At 50.2% G+C, this 20,119-nt stretch overlaps 1 protein-coding gene and 1 non-coding gene across 6 annotated transcripts in view; both read right to left on the bottom strand.

The window, feature by feature from the left end:
- Positions 1-20,119, bottom strand: part of WASHC1 (WASH complex subunit 1) — a 54,685-nt gene that overhangs the window by 10,839 nt on the left and 23,727 nt on the right. For 2 of the 5 annotated variants that reach the window (XM_036865990.1, XM_036865987.1), the window contains exons 1-2: positions 1,486-1,594; positions 1,206-1,359 (exon numbers count right to left, since the gene is read on the bottom strand). In XM_036865990.1, the coding sequence (XP_036721885.1) occupies positions 1,206-1,359; positions 1,486-1,555 (224 nt within the window). In that variant the 5' untranslated portion in view covers positions 1,556-1,594. Of the gene's footprint in view, positions 1-1,205; positions 1,360-1,485; positions 1,598-4,205; positions 4,426-20,119 lie in introns of those variants that run through there. The other 3 variants (XM_036865989.1, XM_036865986.1, XM_036865988.1) reach the window with 3 other exon arrangements.
- Positions 12,628-12,733, bottom strand: LOC118902976. The gene has a single exon (XR_005021686.1). It is a non-coding gene; the product is annotated as a U6 spliceosomal RNA (small nuclear RNA).

Genomic DNA, 20,119 nt, shown 5'->3' with positions numbered 1-20,119 from the left:
CAGGCACTTCAATTCCTTTGCACGTTTCAATTCATTTCATCTTAACAACAATTCTCTGAGGAAGGTACCATTATTACTGACAATTTATAGATGGGAACACTGAGACTTAGCGAGGTTAAGTAACTTGCCCGAGGTTACAGAGCAAGCAAATGGGGAAGCCAGATTGGAGCCCAGGAAGTCTGCTCCAGAGTCAACCCCCTTAACTACTTCGGGGCACCGCCCTCGGGTACATTTACATCTGGGATAGGCTTGAGGCAGGCAGGTGCATTAGTGGGCAACTCAGCGGCAAAAGTCAGGTGGATCTAATGTTTGGACTGTGTCCAGCTGCAGACAGTGACTCCACTGTATGCCCCATTGGGGAAGGCTTCTGGGAAGAGGTGGAATTCCAGTTGGTGGGGGAGGAGACTGCATGCTGCAGCAGTCGGGGTTCCTGGTCTGGGGTACAAGCAGGGGACGGTGTCGGAGACCTGACTAGGGGAGGGACCTGAGTCAGGCAGTCTAATACTCCAGCCTTCAGGGGGCACGGTGTGGGCACCCAGGAAGGAGAAGCTCTACGCCCCTCTCAGCTTGCTCATGGCCAGAGAAAGATAGGACCCGTATACAGGACAGAGGGTTGAATGAGTGAATACACTCAGGTCAGTGGTGGCACACAGTTAATGTGACGCAAATATTAGTTGTTACAAAAATATTAAAAATAGGTTTTCCCACAATTGTAATTAACTAACATGCAATTAATCAATTAGAGTCTGTCTCTGCTCCTGGAGTATATCCTCTGGCTGGGCAGAGATGCTGCCTTAGTCGTTGCTGTAACTAAAGAGAGTAGCACAGAGCCCTGCACACAAGAAGTGCTGGATGAATATTCGCTGACTGCGGGTCGCTGACTGCGGGAATAAGCGGAATAAGCGAAGGAACAGGGCCCCCCAGTGGGGGAACAGCATGAGCTGGGAGAGCTGCACCACCGCTGGGCGGATGCACAGGGAACCCAGGGGCCAAAAGGGACAGGAGGTAGTGAGCTCTTATGATAACATTAGAAGCTGGGCACCCAGCCTGGCCCCTTGGGCACAAGAAAGCCAGCTGGGTCGCCCTCAGGACCAAGAATCACCAAAAGGGGTGCTCTGAGAGGGTGCGTTCTGGGATTGGAGAGACGACTGCCCAGCGCGGGGAGCAGCCCCCGGTCAGGTGAGGGCGGCGGCGGCAGCACCCACCTGCTGAAGATGTCTCCGGAGACCTTCTGTAGGTGCTGCAGGGCATCCGCCACCTGCTGGGTGGCCTCCTCTCGCCGCAGGTCTGGCTGTATGAGGGGCACCGCGTAGGTCTGATCGGCCAGTGGACGCTGGGTCCCCGTGGGGGTCATGGTGCCTGGGGGTGGGAACTGAGCATCAGGACTACCCGCACACCCACCTGCCACGGGGCAAGGTGACGGGCACACAGCGCCCCGCCCAGCGGTCTGCATGGGGCGGGTGGGGGGGGAGGCTGGGAGCTCACAGGAGCTGGTGTTCTTGTTGGGTGAACGAGGGAGGGAAGTTGCTAAGGACCAGAGACTGATGTGAAGCATTCAGAGGAGGTGCAACACGGACTGGCTGCCGGAAGGCGCTTGGAACCCAGCTAGGCACCCCTTCCCCACCTCATCTCACTTCAACCTCCAAAGCCTGGATGAACAAGAAAGAAACCCTGGCTGCAGAGTGAAAAAGAGGGAAGGGTTTGGGGGGAAAGTTGCCTGTGTCAACTGCCAAACGGTACCTGGGTCTGGGAAAGCACAGACAATGTGGACTCGAGCGTCCTTCTCACTCCGGCCCCGGAGGACCTGCTCCCGAGACAGGACAGGCAGTGGCTGGAGACTCCAGGGTTAAGGCTGTCCGGGCTCTGCTCTCCCAGGCCAGAGCTAAGGGGGGCCAGGAGGAAGGAGGGGCACATGGGGGCAGGGGACAGGAGGAAAAACACTCCTTCGAACTGCAAGAGGGGGGCAGAGTCAGTCTATTTATACTGGGTTTAATTAACTCCGCTCCCTGGTGCCACCAAAGCAGCAATCACACTGCAGACGGCACTGATTTGATTGGCAAGAGAGGTATCGGGCAGAATATTAAGGCACCAAGCCCCTATAAATAGGCCTAATCGCAGCCCTTCGGTAGAAGACAGTGAGGAAGACATTAAGCAGGCCTGGCACTGTGCCCCAGACCTGCTCTCCTAGGCACAACGCTGGGGCCCCTGGTTGCAACAGAGGTGTGGGTGGGGCTGGGTGTGACATGGAGGCTTCATTTGAGTTTCAAGTACTGTGTGACCTGGGGTAAGTTGTTTGCCTCCTCTGAATCTCTGATTCTTTCCATTTCTCATCCTACAGACTGAGCATGGCACTGCCCTCTGAGAAGTGGTTATTCTCCATGCTTCACGCCAATCTCCTCAGCAAGCTGGAGCTTATCCTCTGCTCCCTCTGTTGGCCTCCCCTGCCCTTCCTTCTACCCAACTTGTTCTTGCCTACCCTTCCTAGGCCAGCACTTCTCCTGATCCGAGATGCCCATTCTGCTCTCCAAGTTTTTCTCCAGCAGTGAGCTCCTCAGCTTCCTAGACCTGAACCTGCCGAGAATCCTCACCAGGGCCCAGGAGTAACTCCTCACCTCCCCACTTCTCTTCCCGCCTAACAAATGACCAAAGAGGAGCCAGCTGATCCCACACCACCTGAGGAACCTAACCCTCTGGGAACTCTCATGCCTTTCAAAAATCCCCACCCCAGTCCCTCTTTGCATTTACACTGATGCAAATCTGCCTGGAGTCCTAACTTAGCTCTGTACCTCAGCTTTCCCATCTGTAAGACAGAGAGGGAGTAAAAGGCAGAAAGAAGGTACTTTCTGGGCTCATCTTGTGATGCATTCCTCATGGTCAGTCACCACACCCTGTGTGTGTGTCCATGCACGACGGGGTAGAACAGGCACAAAGCTCCTAAGCGAGGAAGGAGCAGGTCTGTTCAAGAATTAAGAAACAGTGCAGCTTAGTTTAGCATTTTACTCATTCTGTCTGCTGACAAGTGCTCATCAACTATCAGGTGCCGGCCATGACCACAACAAAGATGAACAGGACGCTATAGTAGCTGTGAAGACAGCCTGGAAAACAAACAGCAGGTCATAAGTGCTCTAATTCAGCCATGAATCCAGTGCTAGGGGACACTGAGGAAGGAGTGAGTGATAAACCCCTTCTGGGGTCAGGGGAGTCAGGAACAGCTCTCCGCAGAAACTGTACCTCCCTGCCAGTCCCAGGGAGACAGGGCAGGGAGAGCACCCCAGGCAGAAGGGACAGTTGAACAAAGGTGTGTAGGGGAAGGGCAAGTGGTTTGGGCAATGAGGATGAAACCATCCTTGGGTAAGTAGCAAAAAAAGAGGCCGGATTGTGAAAAACACTGAATACCATGGCAAGGAGTGTGGAGTTGAGCCTGCAGGCCAGGAATGAAAGCCTCAGACCTGTCGTCCAATATAGGAGCCACTAGCTACATGGGCTATTGAGCACTTGAAATGTAGTCTAGGTGTAAAATATACACCAAATTTCAAACTTCCGAGTAAAAAAAGAATGTAAAATATCTCATTAAAATTTTAAATAGATTACATGTTGAAATGAGCATATTTTAAACACAGTGGGCTAAATAAAACACATAACTAAGTTAATTTCGCCGTTTCCTTTTACTTTTAAAGTCACACATGTGGCTCGCATATTTCTATGGGACGGCGCTACCTTAGAGAATCTGGTAAAAACTGTGGATTCTCCCAGAAAAGTGAACACAGAGCAAACCCGCTCTCACAATGCTGTTGATAAATTTCGAAGTGCTCGGGATCCCTCCCGCGCGCGACCCACGCCCGACACCCAGCTCGGCTGCAGGCAACTGGGACCCAAGCAGGGTTAAAGCAGTGTGGGGTCATCCAGGGGCCGGGAGGGGTGGCCGCAAAGGGAGGGTCTGAGCATCCACTGCAGCTCGTTCCGAGAGCCGGGCCCTCCCCGCGAACCGACAGGGGCGGGGGGCGCCGACCCGCCCACTGAGGCCCAGGCCGGCGCCGCGAGGCGGCCAGCCAGCCGGCGGCCGAGGCGGAAGTCACGGGGCCCGGGCCTCCCGCGTCGGCTCCCGGCCCGGCGGCGTCCCCCGGAGCCGCTCCCGCCTCCTTCCGTCCCCTCCGTGACCGGCCCCGCTCCCGCCCCGCGCGTCCCGGCCAGGCCCGCGCCCTCACCTGCGCGACGCCCGCCGCTTCCGCTCCGCCCGCTCCGCCTCCCCGGCGCTCCCGGCCCCGAGCTCTGGCCCCGCCTCCAGCCGCCAGTTCCGCTCGCTCGGCGCCGCGGCTCAGGGGCCTTAGCCGCCGGCGCCTCGATCCCTCAGGCCGGAGCTCGCCGCCAGCCCCTCAGCACCTCCTCGCCCCGCCGCCGGGCACAACCCCGACGCCCTCTGCCCCTTCTCCCCGCGCAGCCCCGCCCCTCAGCGCGCAGCCCCTCCCCTCCCCGCGCAGCCCCGCCCCTCCCTCCGCGCCCCCTCCACCCACAGGCTTGGCGGCGTACTTGATTGACTGCCCCACCTCTTTCAGCCCGGATTTTCTGGGATTGGGATCTGCGGGCCGAGCTCCCCGCAGAGTCCGCCCAGTGCCCGCCCCGCCTTAAAAAGTATAAATAAATGCCGGACACAAAAGGACAAAGGCTGTAGGAGTCCACGCTGTGCGAGGTGTCCAGAGCCGTCAGATCCAAACAGAATCAGAACGGCGGTTACGGAGGGGGCGTTATTGTTTAGCGGGTACAGAGCTCGTGACGGTCTTCTCCTGGACCACACTTTAGTCGGGCTCCTTTGAATCCTCTTCCAACTAGGCCTCCACTTGCGTCGCCCAGTTTTCGCGAGAATCCTGTTACTCGTTTCAACCAGAACCTCCCCCCACCCCACCCCGCCCTCTTATCTGACCAAATGCCTCCCTCCCCCGTCCCCAGGTGACGTCCCATCCCTCAACTGCCTGCCTGCAGCAAGAATCCTAGCCAAGAATTACCCAACCCTCTTAGTAATTTTCCATCCCCCCCAATCCGGCTCCTTGGCTAAAAGTCCCCACTTGTCCACGCTGTATTTGGAATTGACCCCTGTTCTATACTGACCTCTCTTTTCCCCTGTTGCAAAGTCCTGAATAAAATCTGCTTTTACCCCTTTAATGACTGTGCGGCTCTGGTTTTCTTTGCCATGTCAGTTTGTGATGATGACAAAGTTCTGGAGATTGGTAGTGGTGATGGTTGCACCACGATGTAATGTATGTAATGCCACCGAACTGTCCATTTAGAAGTGGTTAAAATGGTAAATTTTGTGTTACGTTTTTGTTACGCCAAGACAAAAAAAGCTCGATGGTTTTAAAAAAGACTTTTAAAAAGTTAAATATATAAAGCAAGCGTCTGTCCAGAGATCCTGCAATAGTCCTTCGTGGGGTCCATTGGCCTGCCTCATGGAGGCCAATGGCTCCTCTCTTTTATGGTTGCCAGATAAAAATACAGGACGTCAATGTCATCTGAAATTCAGATGAAAAAAACCAAATAGTTTTCTATTTTTTTTAGTATAAGTATGTCCCAAACAAAGCATGGGACACATTTACACTAATAAAATCATTCCTTGTTTATTTAAAATTCAGAATTAAGTGTTTATATTTTTATTTGCTAAATCTGGCCACCCTACTCTCTTCCTAATACTCTCCGAATTTTGTCCTCCTTCCCTGCCCTGCCTCCGCGTCCGTCCCTGGGAGAGAGTTAGGTTGAACACCCCAATGACTTGCAGGCTGTAGCACATGGTTCCCACCAATGGTGGGTAAGAGATGGGTTTGCACCTGTATTATAGACTGAATGTGTCCCCCCCGCCCCAAATTAATACGTTAACACCCTAATCCCCAGTGTGACGGTATTTGGGCCAGGGCCTTTGGGAGGTAATTAGGGTTAGATGAGGTCATGAGGGTGGGGTCCCCACGATGGGGACCCTTATGAGAAGGGATACTCTCTACCACTAAGGACACAGGGAAAAGGCAGCCATCACAAATCAGGAAGAGAGCTCTCTCCAGGAACCAAATCAGCCGGCACCTTAATCTTGGACTTTCCAGCCTCCAGAACTGTGAAAAATAAATTTATGCTGTTTAAGCCACTCTATGGTATTTTGTTTCTGACTAATACAACCTGCAAGCCCATTTCCCCCTCACTCCACCTGAGCAATGACTAAGCAGCTTAAGGTATCCGGACAGAAAGCTCGCAGGCTTGGGGCTCCGCCCCTCATCCTCTGTGCGACCTTGGGCAAGTCATCTGATGGGGCCTCAGCTGCCCGATTTATAAACTGCAGTTAAGAGTGCTTGCCCTGCCTCCTTTAGAGAGCTGCAGATAAAGGGCATCTAAGTGCTCTGTGATCTGTAAAGTGTACTCGAACACAAAAGACTCCGGGATGTCTGTTCTGTACATAGACATGTGCCCACATACCCCACATCACACATCCAACCTGGCTGTGTTTTCTCACAAAAGTGCTGCAAGACAGCACCCCCAGTCCAGAGCAGCCAGTTCACCCTCCAGACCGTTCACCCCACGCTTCATCAAAGTTCTCTACCAAATCTACTGGTCACAGGCTCCTCTCAGACTTAATTTTAAAGATTTCCTGGGACTTCCCTGGCGGTCCAGTGGATAAGACTCTGTGCTCCCAATGCAGGGGACCTGGCTTCCATCCCTGGTCAGGGAACTAGATCCCACACGCATGCCACAACTAAGAGTTCTCATGCCACAACTAAGGAGCCCACCTGCTGCAACTAAGGAGCTGGTGAGCCGCAACTAAGGAGCCCTGGAGCCGCAACTAAGGAGCCTGCCTGCTGCAACTAAGACCCAGTGCAACCTAATTAATTAATCAATTAAAAAATAATAATAAAATAAAGATTTCCTAGGAGCTGGACTGCAAAGACATTTCACCTCAGCCACTCGAGCTGCAGTGGGAACCTTTGACCTCAGTCTGGATAAAGAAAAGCTAAGTGTCATCTTAACATGTGGACACTGGGGCCCCACCTGCCTCTGCTAGCCCAGCGTGTAATGCTATTTATATGAAACATCCAGAAAAGGAAAATCCACAGAGAATGCAGATTGGTGGTTTCCAAGAGCTGAGGGAAAGGGATAATGCGAAATGGCTGCTTAACGGGTATAAGGTTTAATTTTTAAATTTTTGGCCACGCTGCACAGCATGCGGGGATCTCAGTTCCCTGATCAGCGATCGAACCCGTGCCCCATGCAGTGGAAGCACGAGGTCTTAACCACTGGACCACCAGGGAAGTCCCGGTTATAAGGTTTTATTTTGGGGGTGATGAAAGGTTTTGGAGCCACACAGAAAGAGCGGTTGCACGACATTGTGAATGCACTAAATGTCACTGAATTGTTCACTTTAAGACAGTTTTATGTGGCTTTCACCTCACTTTAAAAAACAACACTGGGGCTTCCCTGGTGGCGCAGTGGTTGAGAATCTGCCTGCTAATGCAGGGGACACGGGTTCGAGCCCTGGTCTGGGAAGATCCCACATGCCGCGGAGCAACTGGGCCCGTGAGCCACAACTACTGAGCCTGCGCGTCTGGAGCCTGTGCTCCGCAACAAGAGAGGCCACGATAGTGAGAGGCCCACGCACCGCGATGAAGAGTGGCCCCCGCTTGCCGCAACTAGAGAAAGCCCTTGCATAGAACCGAAGACCCAACATAGCAATCAATCAATCAATCAATCAATCTTTAAAAAACAAAACTGAAAGACAATGCTGGGGCATAAGAAGCGCTGTCCAAGCACTAGTTGTGATTATCCTGCATTCCCCGACCTCACCCATGCGAGGGCTGAGCCTGTGTCTTGCACTTCTGTACTCTCCTTGCTGTGGAGCCTGCACTGGAAGGGGCAGGGAGGCCACTGGCCGAGGGCCTCTTCTGTGTGTCCCCTAGGGATTCCTTTTTTTTTCTTCAGAAGGAGGATGAGGAACACAACAGTGTCCCTTGTCACTGTCCGCTCAGCACACGTTTACTGAGCGCTTGCTCTGTGCCTTCAAACAAGTCAGAGAAACAGCCCCTGGAGCGGCTGATGGCCAGCGTGCGATGGAGTTCTGAGAGCAGCCGGTCGGGGAGCACAGGCGCTGGGGAGCGGGAGCTGGGGCCCGCATTCACGTAGGAGCGTGTTCATTTGGTGCCAAACAGGACTTCAACTTCCACCGCCGGCTCTAAGCCTTAGAAGTTTCATTTTCCATATATCGACCACACCGTCTTTATCCAGTCATCTGTTGATGGACACTTAGGTTGCTTCCATGTCCTGGCTCTTGTAATAGTGCTGCAAAGGAACACTGGGGTGCATGTATCTTTTTGAATATGGCTTTCTCCGTGTATATGGAATCTTACTCAGCCATGAAAAGGAACGAAATTGTGCCATTTGCAGAGCCGTGGATGGACCTAGAGACTGTCATACAGAGTGAAGTAAGTCAGAAAGAGAAAAACAAATATCGTATAATATCGCTCATATGTGGAATCTAGAAAAATGGTACAGATGAACTTATTTGCAAAGCAGAAATAGAGACACAGATGTAGAGAACAAACTTATGGATACCAAGGGGGGAAGGGGGGGTAGGACGAATTGGGAGATTGGGATTGACATATATACACTACTATGTATAAAATAAATAACTAATGAGGACCTACTGTATAGCACAGAGAACTCTACTCAGTGCTCTGTGGTGACCTAAATGGGGAGGAAATCCAGAAAAGAGGGGATATATGTATACGTATAACTGATTCACTTTGCTGTACAGCAGAAACTAACACAACATTGTAAAGCAACTATACTCCAATAAAAAGTAATTTAAAAAATTTAAAAAACAAAAAAAAAGAAGTTTCATTTTCCACGTTACAGGAGAACTGGAGGTAAGCAGAATGGGGCTGATCCGTGGTGCCTTTAGGAACCTAGACTCTTCTTTCTACTGTGCCTTAGCACGTGGCTTTCATCCTTATGGCTGTAATATGTGTGCTCCATTCCGGACATTGCATCTGACTTCCAGGTGGTAAGAAAGGAAGGACAAAGCAAAATGGTAAAATGTAGATGTGAGCCCAATCTACTTTTTTTTAAGAAAGATTCCCTAACGATCTCCATCCAGCAACTTCTTCTTACATCTTATTGGCCAGGACTGGACCAGGTGACTGCAGCCAGCTACAGAGGAGTCTTGGGACGTGAGTATTTGTAACTGGGGATACTACTTCCCTGAACAAAATAGGGATTCTATTAGGAAGGAGAGGATAGAAGGAGGGTAGTCAACTGTGCAGTGTCTGCTGGAGACACCCAACCTTTGTTCAGGTTTGCTCAGAGAAGGATTTCTGAAGGATGCAATGCCAGAGATGAAGCTTGAAGATGAGCAGGAGTTACCCCAGGGAAGGAGGGTGGGGTTATAGGCATTCTATGAACACAAGACGGCAGGAGTCTATTCATTAAGGTAAGGCTAGCTGCTGCAACAAACTGAAAGCAGTTCCATCACTTCTCACTAATGGAACACCCACATCCATGGATGGCTTTCCTTCATGCTTTAATTCAGGCACCTGAGTTCTCTCCATCTATGGCTCTGCCGCCTTCACCATGGGGCTTCTGGGGTTGGGGAGGGAAAGAACATGAAGAGCATGTGGGAGTTTTGATGGAACAGGCCTGGCAGCAGCATGGATTACTCTTGTTCCTCTTCCACTGGCAAGACCCTGTTCAAATGGCCACATCTAGGTGCAGGGGAGGCTGGGAAATACAGTCCATCTATAGATGAGCCAGCTTCTGCTACAGTGATCAGGAGGTGAGAAAATGTGCAGCTGGTGTGGAGTGGGACGTGACACAAGACCAGAAGCAGTTTGGTGTTGCTGAAGTTCAAGGCAGAGGGGAGGTGGGGATGAGATTAGAGAAGTAGTAGGAACCAGACCACAATACTGGGTACTGTTTCTGGAGCTCCTGCTCTGTGCCGGGCAATGCACCTAGTACTTTACATCTATAATCTCAGTTATGATAGGGTGTCTGACCTGTGGAGAAGAGGTGGGAGATCTTCTGTGTATATTTGCTTTGTATAACAATCCTATTTCCTAACGAGTATATAGAGTTTCACTGTGTGCAAAGCACATGTATGTCTACAATATTTGTAAGAATTTGGTGAGGAAAATAGTCCCGTCATTCCTATGTACATTGGGGGGAAGATGAGGGTTTGAGAGGTTTAAGAACTTGTCCCAAGTTCAGCCAGGTCCACCTGTTAATAAACACCTCACCCATTCTATTATATCACCTCCCAAAGAGGGTCTCATGCGTCATAGTAGGGAGTTGGGACTTGAGCCTGAAGTCTAATGGCCCATGCGCTCGTTAGAAGCCATCCCTTTCTGATGCTAAAACTGGACTCCCTCAGATTTGCTCAGACTTACCTGTCATCGGTGGCATCGGCGGTGGAGGGGGGCGCGGTTTGCGGGGGAGGGCGCGGGGGGCAGGAAGGACTCCGTGAAACCATGAACTCGTCCTTCCTGGGGCAGCACCTGGCTCTCCCAGCGGAGGAAATTCTCCGTTTTCAGAGGGAAGGGGGCAGGGAGAGTCCATGCCTCCCTCTGAGTCCAAAATGACCCACCTGCGGACTTTACAGCTCTCCTGCCACCCCCAATCCCAGCCTCCTCTGCAGCCTCGAAGGACCAGGGCTGGGAACAGAGGGCGGGGCGCAGGCAGGGCCAACAGTAACACAGTACTTTCAGAGGACCACAAACGTATTGTCATTAAAATCACAAGAAAAGTGAACTTCAGATTGAAGAAGATATTTTAATACATAATATTAATATAGTCATCTGTGTACCAACAGAGAAAATATGATTTTTAATTTTTTTTATGGAGTAAGGTCCCCACGAAGGCAAAAGGACCCACCTAGTCTATGAAAGTTGTGATGAGGTTGGGGTGTGTGTGTGTGTGTGCGTGTGTGTCTGCGCGCGTGTGTGTGCACGCGTGTGTGTTTCAAGGCAGAGACTGAGGGCCTAGGGCTTCGGGCTCTGACTCTCCAGCTCGTAGCCTGGCAGGCTTCCTGCGTCCTCCTGCTAAACCCCACGCGCCAGGACGTGCTCTAAGGAACCTGGACCCCACAGCCTGGTGCTCAACACCCTGCGTGGATCTGCATTTCAGGAGCCGCACCCCCTTCCTGGCACGGTGTCCACCGCTCTGAAATCCCACCGTGTGGGAGCTGAACACAGGGCAGCAGGACTAATCCTTGAAATAACTCAGGGAGGATTATCCCCGCCTCTCAGCAGCAGCGAGGCCGGGTTGGTTCCCAGGGAGGGGGAGGCCAGAGCAGGGGGGCTGCCCACAGTGGGAAGACGGGGAAAGGTGAATGCCCAGCAGAGAGGCTTCCAGACTGGACCAGGCAAGGAGGGGGTCCTGAGGGGTGGGGCTAAATCTCAGAGGTGGGATTATGCAAATCAATTCCGGCCAGAGATCTGAAGCTTGGAAAAACCCAGACTGGGGGAATGAATTTAATTTATAAAAATTTAAAAGTATGAAATATAAAAGAATCCCTTAAAGTGCTTATTTAACAACCAAATCATTCCAACACAATGAACCATACGTAAAACGTACCTCCCCCCAGCCCCTCACTTACACCCCGAGGAGCCCCTCTTCTCTCCACCATCCTACCACCCAGGCTTGGATGCCTTCCCGTCCTCCTTTCCGTCTCACTGACCCAGCAAATTCTGAAGTCCCACCTCCTCCAGGGGGCGACTGGAGGACAAGGCCCGATTTCCTGGGCCCCCAATCTGTGGGGGGAATATGTCTCCGGATCCTGAATTTGCCTTTGCAAATTGGATTTCTGATATGCTGATGTCTGTATGTGGAGACAATTTTGGTAGGAGGACCAGGTAGGTGAAAGTGTGCCAGGGGAGCAGGGACGCATGAGTCATGGGTGGCTCCCACAGGCTGGGGTGTGGGTAGGAAGGGGAGCCCCTTTGAATGGAGATGTGCGCACAGAGGGTCTGGGTAAGTCTGGGTGACTGGAGAGAGCCCGAAGTGGGTGCTGGACCTGGGGCCTAGACAGCAGAGGCTTACACTCTGGTAGCCACTAGTCACAAGTGGGTGTCCGAGCACTGGAAATGCAGCTTGTGTGTGCAACTGAGGAACCAAAATGCACATCTGCTTAATTTTCACTAAAAATTAATTTAAAAGTTGTTACTCTCTCCATTTAGTTATTGGAAAACATAAGTATTGGTGAGATAGTTTGAATATGTGAACTTACTTTTCAATGTGAATGTTGTGAAATCTGAACACAGGCCATATATTTCCAATAAAAATTTAGCATCCAAACTGAAATGTGGTGTAAGTGTAAAATACACAGTACACCTCTAGGACTTAGTATGAAAAAAAAGAATTTTTTCAAGGACCTCAGGAATTCTGTACATGATTACATGTTGAAATGATAATATTTTAGATACAAGTTAAACAAATATATTATTGAAATTAATTTCACTTTTTTTTTTTACTTTTTTAAGATTAAAAAAAGTTTTTTTATTGGAGTAGAGTTGATTTACAATATTGTGTTACTTTCAGGTGTACAGCAAAGTGAATCAGTTATACATACACATATATCACCTCTTTTTAGATTCTTTTCCCATAGAAGCCAAAAATATGGAACGCTTCACAATCTGCATGGCCTCCTTGTGCAGGGGCCACGCTTATCTTCTCTGTATCGTTCCAATTTTAGTATATGTGCTGCCAAAGCGAGCACTTATTTTTTACTTTAAAAAATATGGGGGGCTTCCCTGGTAGTGCAATGGTTGAGAATCTGCCTGCCAATGCAGGGGACCCGGGTTCGAGCCCCGGTCTGGGAAGATCCCACATGCCGCGGAGCAACTAGGCCCGTGAGCCACAACTACTGAGCCTGCGCGTCTGGAGCCTGTGCTCCACAACGAGAGGCCGCGATAGTGAGAGGCCCGCGCACCGCGATGAAGAGTGGCCCCCGCTTGCCACAACTAGAGAAAGCCCTCACACAGAAACGAAGACCCAACACAGCCATAAATAAATAAATTAATTAATTAAAAAATATATATATATGGTTACTAGAAATTTAAAAATCATGCATGTTGCTCACATTGTATTTCTGTTGGACAACTCTTCTCTAGAGTGAAAGGCTAAGAGGGACCTAACTGGCTTCAGGTGGCAAGGCAGGGTGGAAGGCTCTCTAGGGCAGGGCCAAAGGTAGCTTGATGCCGGGGTGGAGGTTGGGGGTAGGAGGGGAGTGGGGCCTGGAAGAGGGCAGAGACAGCTCGACCTGGCAATGTTGAGAATGTGTTTCATGGGGCCGGCCGTGTCTGCTGTGTGTATCATAAGGCTCAGGTGTCTCTGCACCCCTCCATACCCTCTGTGCCCTCCTCCCCCATCTTCCTTAGGTGCTGGCAGAGTGGGTCTCACCTCCAGCGGTATAACCACCACTGGACCAAAAGCTTCTCCAGCACACAGATCGTGTCTTATTTCTCTTTGTATTCTCAGTCTCAACATCACGTATAAAGACACTTAGCAAGTTTTGCCGACAGAGGAACCGGCAGTCCAAATGCTGTTTGCTTTAGTGGGCTGACACGTGTGTGTTGGGACAGGCCCCCCGAGGGGGGCGGGATGTGAAGGGGAGCGGTTACAGCCTGCTGGGGGAGGGGAGTCCTCATCCTCTCATCCCTGGGGAAGTGCAGGGGGTGCCCCTCGGAAATGGACAGGAGCCTTGTCTGTGTCAGTTCCCGCAGCACTGTCTGTGTCAATCCTGGGTCTAACGAAGCCCCAACGCAGACAAAAATAAAATAAATAAATAAATAATTAAATAATTAAAACAAAACCTAAGCAGGGAACACCCAACATTGGCTCAGTGAATTTCAGAACTGCTATGGACCAGCGATTCCTTTGTACCTCTCCTGTTACCCTCCCCTGTTACTTTTTGAGCAGAAATGTCTGTAGCTGTTGTCCTGCCATGGTATGCTGTGTGTGGGCAGGCAGATAACTTGCATCTTTAGTTGTACAGGCCAGGTAAGAGGAATACCTAAAGGAAACTCATCTACACCTAAACCTGATTTAGATGAGATTCTGGACCCTGAGCTTTAGGGTGTCTTGGGAGGGAAGTGAATGTATTTTGCAGGTGCAATGGACATGAGTCATTGAGGGACAGAGGACAGCGTGGACAGACTCTAAGGTGACCCGCATGATCCCACCTCCTGGTACTCACACCATTGTATAACCCCCCGCCCTTGGGTGTGGGCAGGGCCTGTGCCTTGCTTCTAATCAATAAAGCACAGCAAAGATGACGGTATATATGTGATTATGCATCCAGAGTATGTAACATCCATGATCGTTACACTGGTCTTGCTAGGGCACTGACTCCCTTGCTGGTTTTGAAGAAGGAGGCTGCCGTGTTGCGAGCTGCCATATGGAGAGGGCCATACAGCAAGGAGCTGGGAGACACGTCCAGCTGACGTCCAACAAGAACTGAGGCCTTCCGTCCAGCAGTCGGCAAGGAATGAAGGCTGCCCCTAGATGAGGACCCAGCCCTGGCCCACAGCTTGACCGCAGTCTTACGGAGGACCCAGTTAAGCTGTGCCCACACTCCCGGTCTTCAGAAGTTATGAGCTGATGTGTGCTGTTTGACGCTGCTAAGTTTCCGATCGTTTGTTCCTAGCAGTAGAGAACTGACACCGCCTACCAGCCCTCCTCAGTCTGAGCCTCACCTGCACCTCTCTGACCTCATCTCCAGCCACCGTGCCCCTGGCTCACTCCACAGTAGCCACAGGGCCCGCTTGCTGATCTCCAAAACCACCAGGCAAGCATCTGCCTCCCAGCCGTGGCATTTGCTGTTCCCTGTTCCTGGAATGCTCTTCCTGCACTTAAAAGCAGGACTCACTCCCTTGCCCCCTTCAGATTATTGCTAAAGTTTTGCCATCACAGTGAGGCCTTCCATGGGCACCCTTTTAAAAATTGCAACCCACCTCTGCCCCAACTCCCATACTCCTTACCCCTCTTTCTTCTTTATTTTTCTCCAGTTCTTTTTAAAAATCATTTTGGCTTGTTTTTTTGTTTTTTACTGTTGCATCCCCAGATCATAGGAGGCGCTCATCAAATACTAGCAGAGAAGTTAAATGAACCAGGGAGATTGGTGGAGGCTGCGGCAAGGATAAGGTTAAAGTTAAGATTACAAAGAGGAAGAGACTGAGGCTGGAGGGCATTTTCTGGCTGTCAGATGTCTGCAGAGTCCAACTTCGGACATGCTCTTCCAGGAAACACTCCTCATTATATAAAATATGATCCTGGGAATTCCCTGGCGGTCCAGTGGTTAGGACTCCGCACTCTCATTGCCGAGGGCTGAGATAACATCCCTGGTCGGGGGAAACTAAGATCGCACAAGCAGTGCAGCGCAGCGCAGCCAAAGAAAAAGAAAAAGAAAATGAAAATAGGATCCTGGACTTCCCTGGTGGCGCAGTGGTTGAGAATCTGCCTGCCAATGCAGGGAACACGGGTTCAAGCCCTGGTCTAGGGAAGATCCCACATGCCGCGGAGCAACTAGGCCCGTGAGCCACAATTACTGAGCCTGCGCGTCTGGAGCCTGTGCTCCGCAACAAGAGAGGCCGCGATAGTGAGAGGCCCGCGCACCGCGATGAAGAGTGGCCCCCGCTTGCCACAACTAGAGAAAGCCCTCGCACAGAAACGAAGACCCAACACAGCCAAAAATAAATAAATAAAATTAAAAAAAAAAAAAACCGCTTTGTTTAAAAAAAAAAATTGGATTTGCTTATAAAAAGAAAAAGAAAATAGGATCCTGCAGGTGGGGAATGGACTGTATAAAATAGCTCTATAAAATAGCAATGACTGGACACATCGAATTACTCCAGGTATGTGAAGAGGCTGACATAACGTTACCCCTGGTAAGTGGTCAGTAGTGAAGGAGGTGCCCCTCGTCAGACCCTCGTCATGCTCGTGAAGACACCCAGATTCTCACGTGACCCAGGAACTTGATCCGGGTCACTCAGGTATTTCATTCCCGATCTAGGAATCAGAAAGGAGGTCTCCGGGCTCACCGTCCGCAGCTGGAGAAAGTGTCTCACGGGAAGTTTCCCTAGGAGCCCGGTCCCCTGGAGTAGGAAGCGGCAGCTGTAGGTCCAAACCCAGCTCTGCCACCAAAGTGCCACATATCCTGGGGCACATGCTCCAGCTGGGAGAGGAGCTGAACGCGGCCACTTTCTGACCAGGCAGAGATGAGGGAGCGAGCTGCTGTTTGCCAGGTGCTAGGGGCCCCGGGTCGACGCACAGAAGGGAGGGCAAGAGGCTCCCACCACGGAGAAGCAGGCCCCCCTGCAGCTGGAGATTTTCCGCCGCAGCAGATCTCACCGTGGCTCTCTGGGTGTCTGACAGGCCCAGGCAGAACCCCCAACCCTGGCCTGTCATCATCTTGCGAGGGCGCCCTTGGGTACCATGGGGAGGGGGGCTGGTGGAGGGAATATGGCTGGTTTAGGGCGGAGCCAGCGCAGTGATCCCAGACCATCGGGGATCGGTGATGGGCGAGAAGCGTCATTTTCATACGCAGAGAACAGTGCACGGTTTTTCAGATCTGGGCCCAGTCCTCAAGGTCACTGCCTTTCTTCCTCAAAGAATAGGAGTTGGGGTGCTTCTCCTTGTTTGGTGACCACGCTCAGCCATGGGCCCAGGCCTGGTTGATGGCTCTGGGTTCAGGCCCCAGCTTTCCTCCTTAGTACTGTGTGATCTTAGGGAAGGCGCTTCACTTCTCTGAGCCTCGTGTTTCTCACATGCGAGATGCGGGTGATGACACCTGTTGCCTGTTGGTAAGATTAGCAGCCGCCCGCCCTGCTGCACACATGCTCTTTTCTTCTCACTCTATCCTTTTCACTTAGTGGATCTTATCTATACTCATGGCTTCAGTTTAGAAACTGTGGGTTGTTTTTTTTTTTAAGGTTCAAGTTACATGCAGTAAAATTCACAATTTCCGTGTACAGCTCTGAGAGCTTTGACGTGCGTATAGCTGTGTAACCACCATCACAATCAAGGTACAGAGTAGTCCCACCGCTCCCGCAAAACCCACGCCCTCACCCCCACCTCTTGCAGTCAGTTCTCCCCCCCTGTGCTCCAGGCTGCCACTGATCTGATTTCCATCACTAAAGATTACTTTTGCCTGTTCTGGCATGTCATGTAAATTGAATTATGCATATGTACTCTTTTATATCTGATTTCTTTCCCTAAGTGTAATATTTCTGAGATTCATCCATTTTGTTACATGTAGCTGTAGTTTGTTTCCTTTTGTTGACAGGTAGTATTTCATTGCGTGGATTCCATTGCACGGATTCCAGTTGCATGGATACCCACAATTTGTTCATCCATTCACAACTGAAGCACATTTGGTTTGTTTCATTTTCGGGTTGTTATGAATAATGCTGCAGTGAACATTATTTGCAAGTCTTTGTGTGGACAAATGTTTTTATTTCCGTAGGACAATTATCTAGAAGTGCAATTGCCAGGTTGTACGCTAAGTATATGTTTAACTTTTGAAGAAACTGCCTGTTTTCCAAAGTGGTTGTGCAATTTCACATGTCCACCAGTAATGGGTGAAAGTTCTGGTTGTTCCACATCCTGGCCAGCATTTAAGTTTGTCAGCCTTAAAAAATTTTTGCCATTCTAGTGAAATGGTACCTCATTATGGTTTTAATTTTGCATTTCTTTAATGACTAATGATGTTGAGCTCTTTTTATGTACATACTGGCCATTTGGAGAATTTGTGAGCTGCCTATTCCAGCCCTTTGCATGGCTGTAGTTTTTATTAGCTGTTCTCCAGACCTCACTTCTGGGTCCTGGATGAAGATGCCACTGGCATTCTTGATACTCTGCTGGGACGCCTCAAAGGGAACTTAACTGAACATAAAGGTAAACTCATAAAAAAAAAAAAAAAAAAAAAAAAAAAAAACTCATAACCTTCCCCCTCACCGTTCCTCCATTCTCCAACCTTGGGCTCCATCGCTGATACACGTCTTAGTAAATGACCTCGCCGCCCACACAGCGGCACAGACCAGAAGCCTAGGAGTCGTTCCCCGTACCCACTCTCCTCTATTCTCCCCACCTCCGTCCACGCCATCACTTTTCCTCCTCCCTGCCTCTTAAATCCATTCAATCCCCTCTCCCCACTGTAGCCTAAGCCACCATCCTCCCTCACCTGGATTATTGCAACTAGTCCTTTCTAACTAGTCTTTCTCCCTTCAGGATGTTCTAACATTTGTCGATGAAATTCAATTAATTATCAAGTTAAGAAGAAAAAAAGGGATTTTATTCGAGCCAAACTGAGGCTTATTATTACTTATTATTTTGGTCACACTGCGCAGCTTGTGGGATCTTAGTTCCTCGACCAGGGATTGAACCCAGGCCACAGCAGTGGAAGTGCCAAGTTGTAACTAGTGGACCACCAGGAAATTCCCCAAACTGAGAATTATAACCTGGGAAGCAGATTCTCATAAAGATCTGAGAACTGTTCCGCCTGTTAGAAGTAGAAGGCACAGTCATACACATTTTCGAGATAAAGGACTGTACATCAAAATGACACACTGATGTTTTACATAAAGCTCACCAAGGATACATAGTCCAGGTAAGTGCATACAAAGTGAGCAGCAAGTCGCCATGACCCCCTGCAGAGCTGGGAAAGAACGTTCTTCTTTTAAGAAGTTACATTGCTAGCATCAGAAGAAAGAAACAAAATTGATCTCCACAGCTAAGAAGGCACTCCCATCTTTGAAAAGTTTTGATTAATGTGTAATGCAGGTGCACACTGCACATTAGGGAGGGAGGGAGAAGGCCCAAACAAACACACAGAGAGAATTTTATGTTTAATTTTTTCTTGTCCTGCCTTAAAATATAATTTTTTTTTGTGGCCGCGCCGCATGGCATGTGGGATCTTAGTTCCCTGACCAGGGATCGAACCTGTACCCTCTTCAGCGGAAGCACGGAATCCTAACCACTGGACCGCCAGGGTTTTATTTCATCACACTGTAACAGTGAAAGAACTTTTTAAAAACAGATTTGAGGGTTTCCCCGGTGGTGCAGTGGTTAAGAATCCGCCTGCCAATGCAGGGGACGCGGGTTCGAGCCCTGGTCCGGGAAGATCCCACATGCCGTGGAGCAACTAAGCCCATGTGCCACAACTACTGAGCCTGCGCTCTAGAGCCCACGAGCCACAACTACTGAGCCCACGTGCCACAGCTACTGAAGCCCACGTGCCTAGAGCCCGTGCTCCGCAACAAGAGAAGCCACTGCAATGAGAAGCCTGTGTACCGCAACAAAGAGTAGCCCCCGCTCGCCGCAACTAGAGAAAGCCTGCGCACAGCAACGAGGACCCAACGCAGCCAAAAATAAACAAATAAATAAATAAATTTATAAAAAAAAAACAAAACAAAACAGATTTGATCCCATTTACTCTCCTATTTAGATACTTTGTGTGTGTGTGTGTGTGTGAGTGTATGTGTGTGTGCCGGGAATTCTATTTAGATTTTTTGTTTGTTTTTTAATTTTTATTTTTTGGCCATGCCATGCTGCCTGCGGAATCTTAGTTCCCTGGCCAGGGATCGAACCCCCACCACCACCGCCATGCAGTGGAAGCTCGGAGTCTTAACCACTGGACCGCTAGGGAAGTCCCCTATTTAGATTCTTAATGGCTTTCCATAACTTCTAGGAGAAAGACCAATTCCTAACGGGATTTATAAGACTGGGCCATGTTCCAGCCACGTGGCTTGCTTTTCCTGGGATGCCAGTCTCTCTCCTGCCTCAGGGCCTTTGCACATGCTGTCCCCTCTGTCTGGAACAGTCATTCCTTGTTCTTTACTTCACTAACACCTGCTTATTCTTCACATTTCTGTTCATACATCACTTCCTCAGGGAAGTCTCCCCTGACCCCAAGGCTACTTTAGGTCCTGCTACTACATGCCCTGAGGGAGCCCTATAATAGTTTTACTTAGCACTGATCAGCTTATAATGATGTATTTCTAGGATCATTTGGTTAACCTATGTTTCTCTCACTAGACTAGTAGGCTCTATGATGACAGGGACTGTATTTTGTAGATCCTGTGTCCCTGGTACCTCACCCCAGGGC

This window comes from Balaenoptera musculus, chromosome 10 (genome assembly GCF_009873245.2).
Source record: "Balaenoptera musculus isolate JJ_BM4_2016_0621 chromosome 10, mBalMus1.pri.v3, whole genome shotgun sequence".
Classification (NCBI taxonomy): domain Eukaryota; kingdom Metazoa; phylum Chordata; class Mammalia; order Artiodactyla; family Balaenopteridae; genus Balaenoptera; species Balaenoptera musculus.
The sequence above is the reverse complement of the archived record's forward strand: the minus strand, read 5'-3'. Positions and strand labels throughout refer to the sequence as shown.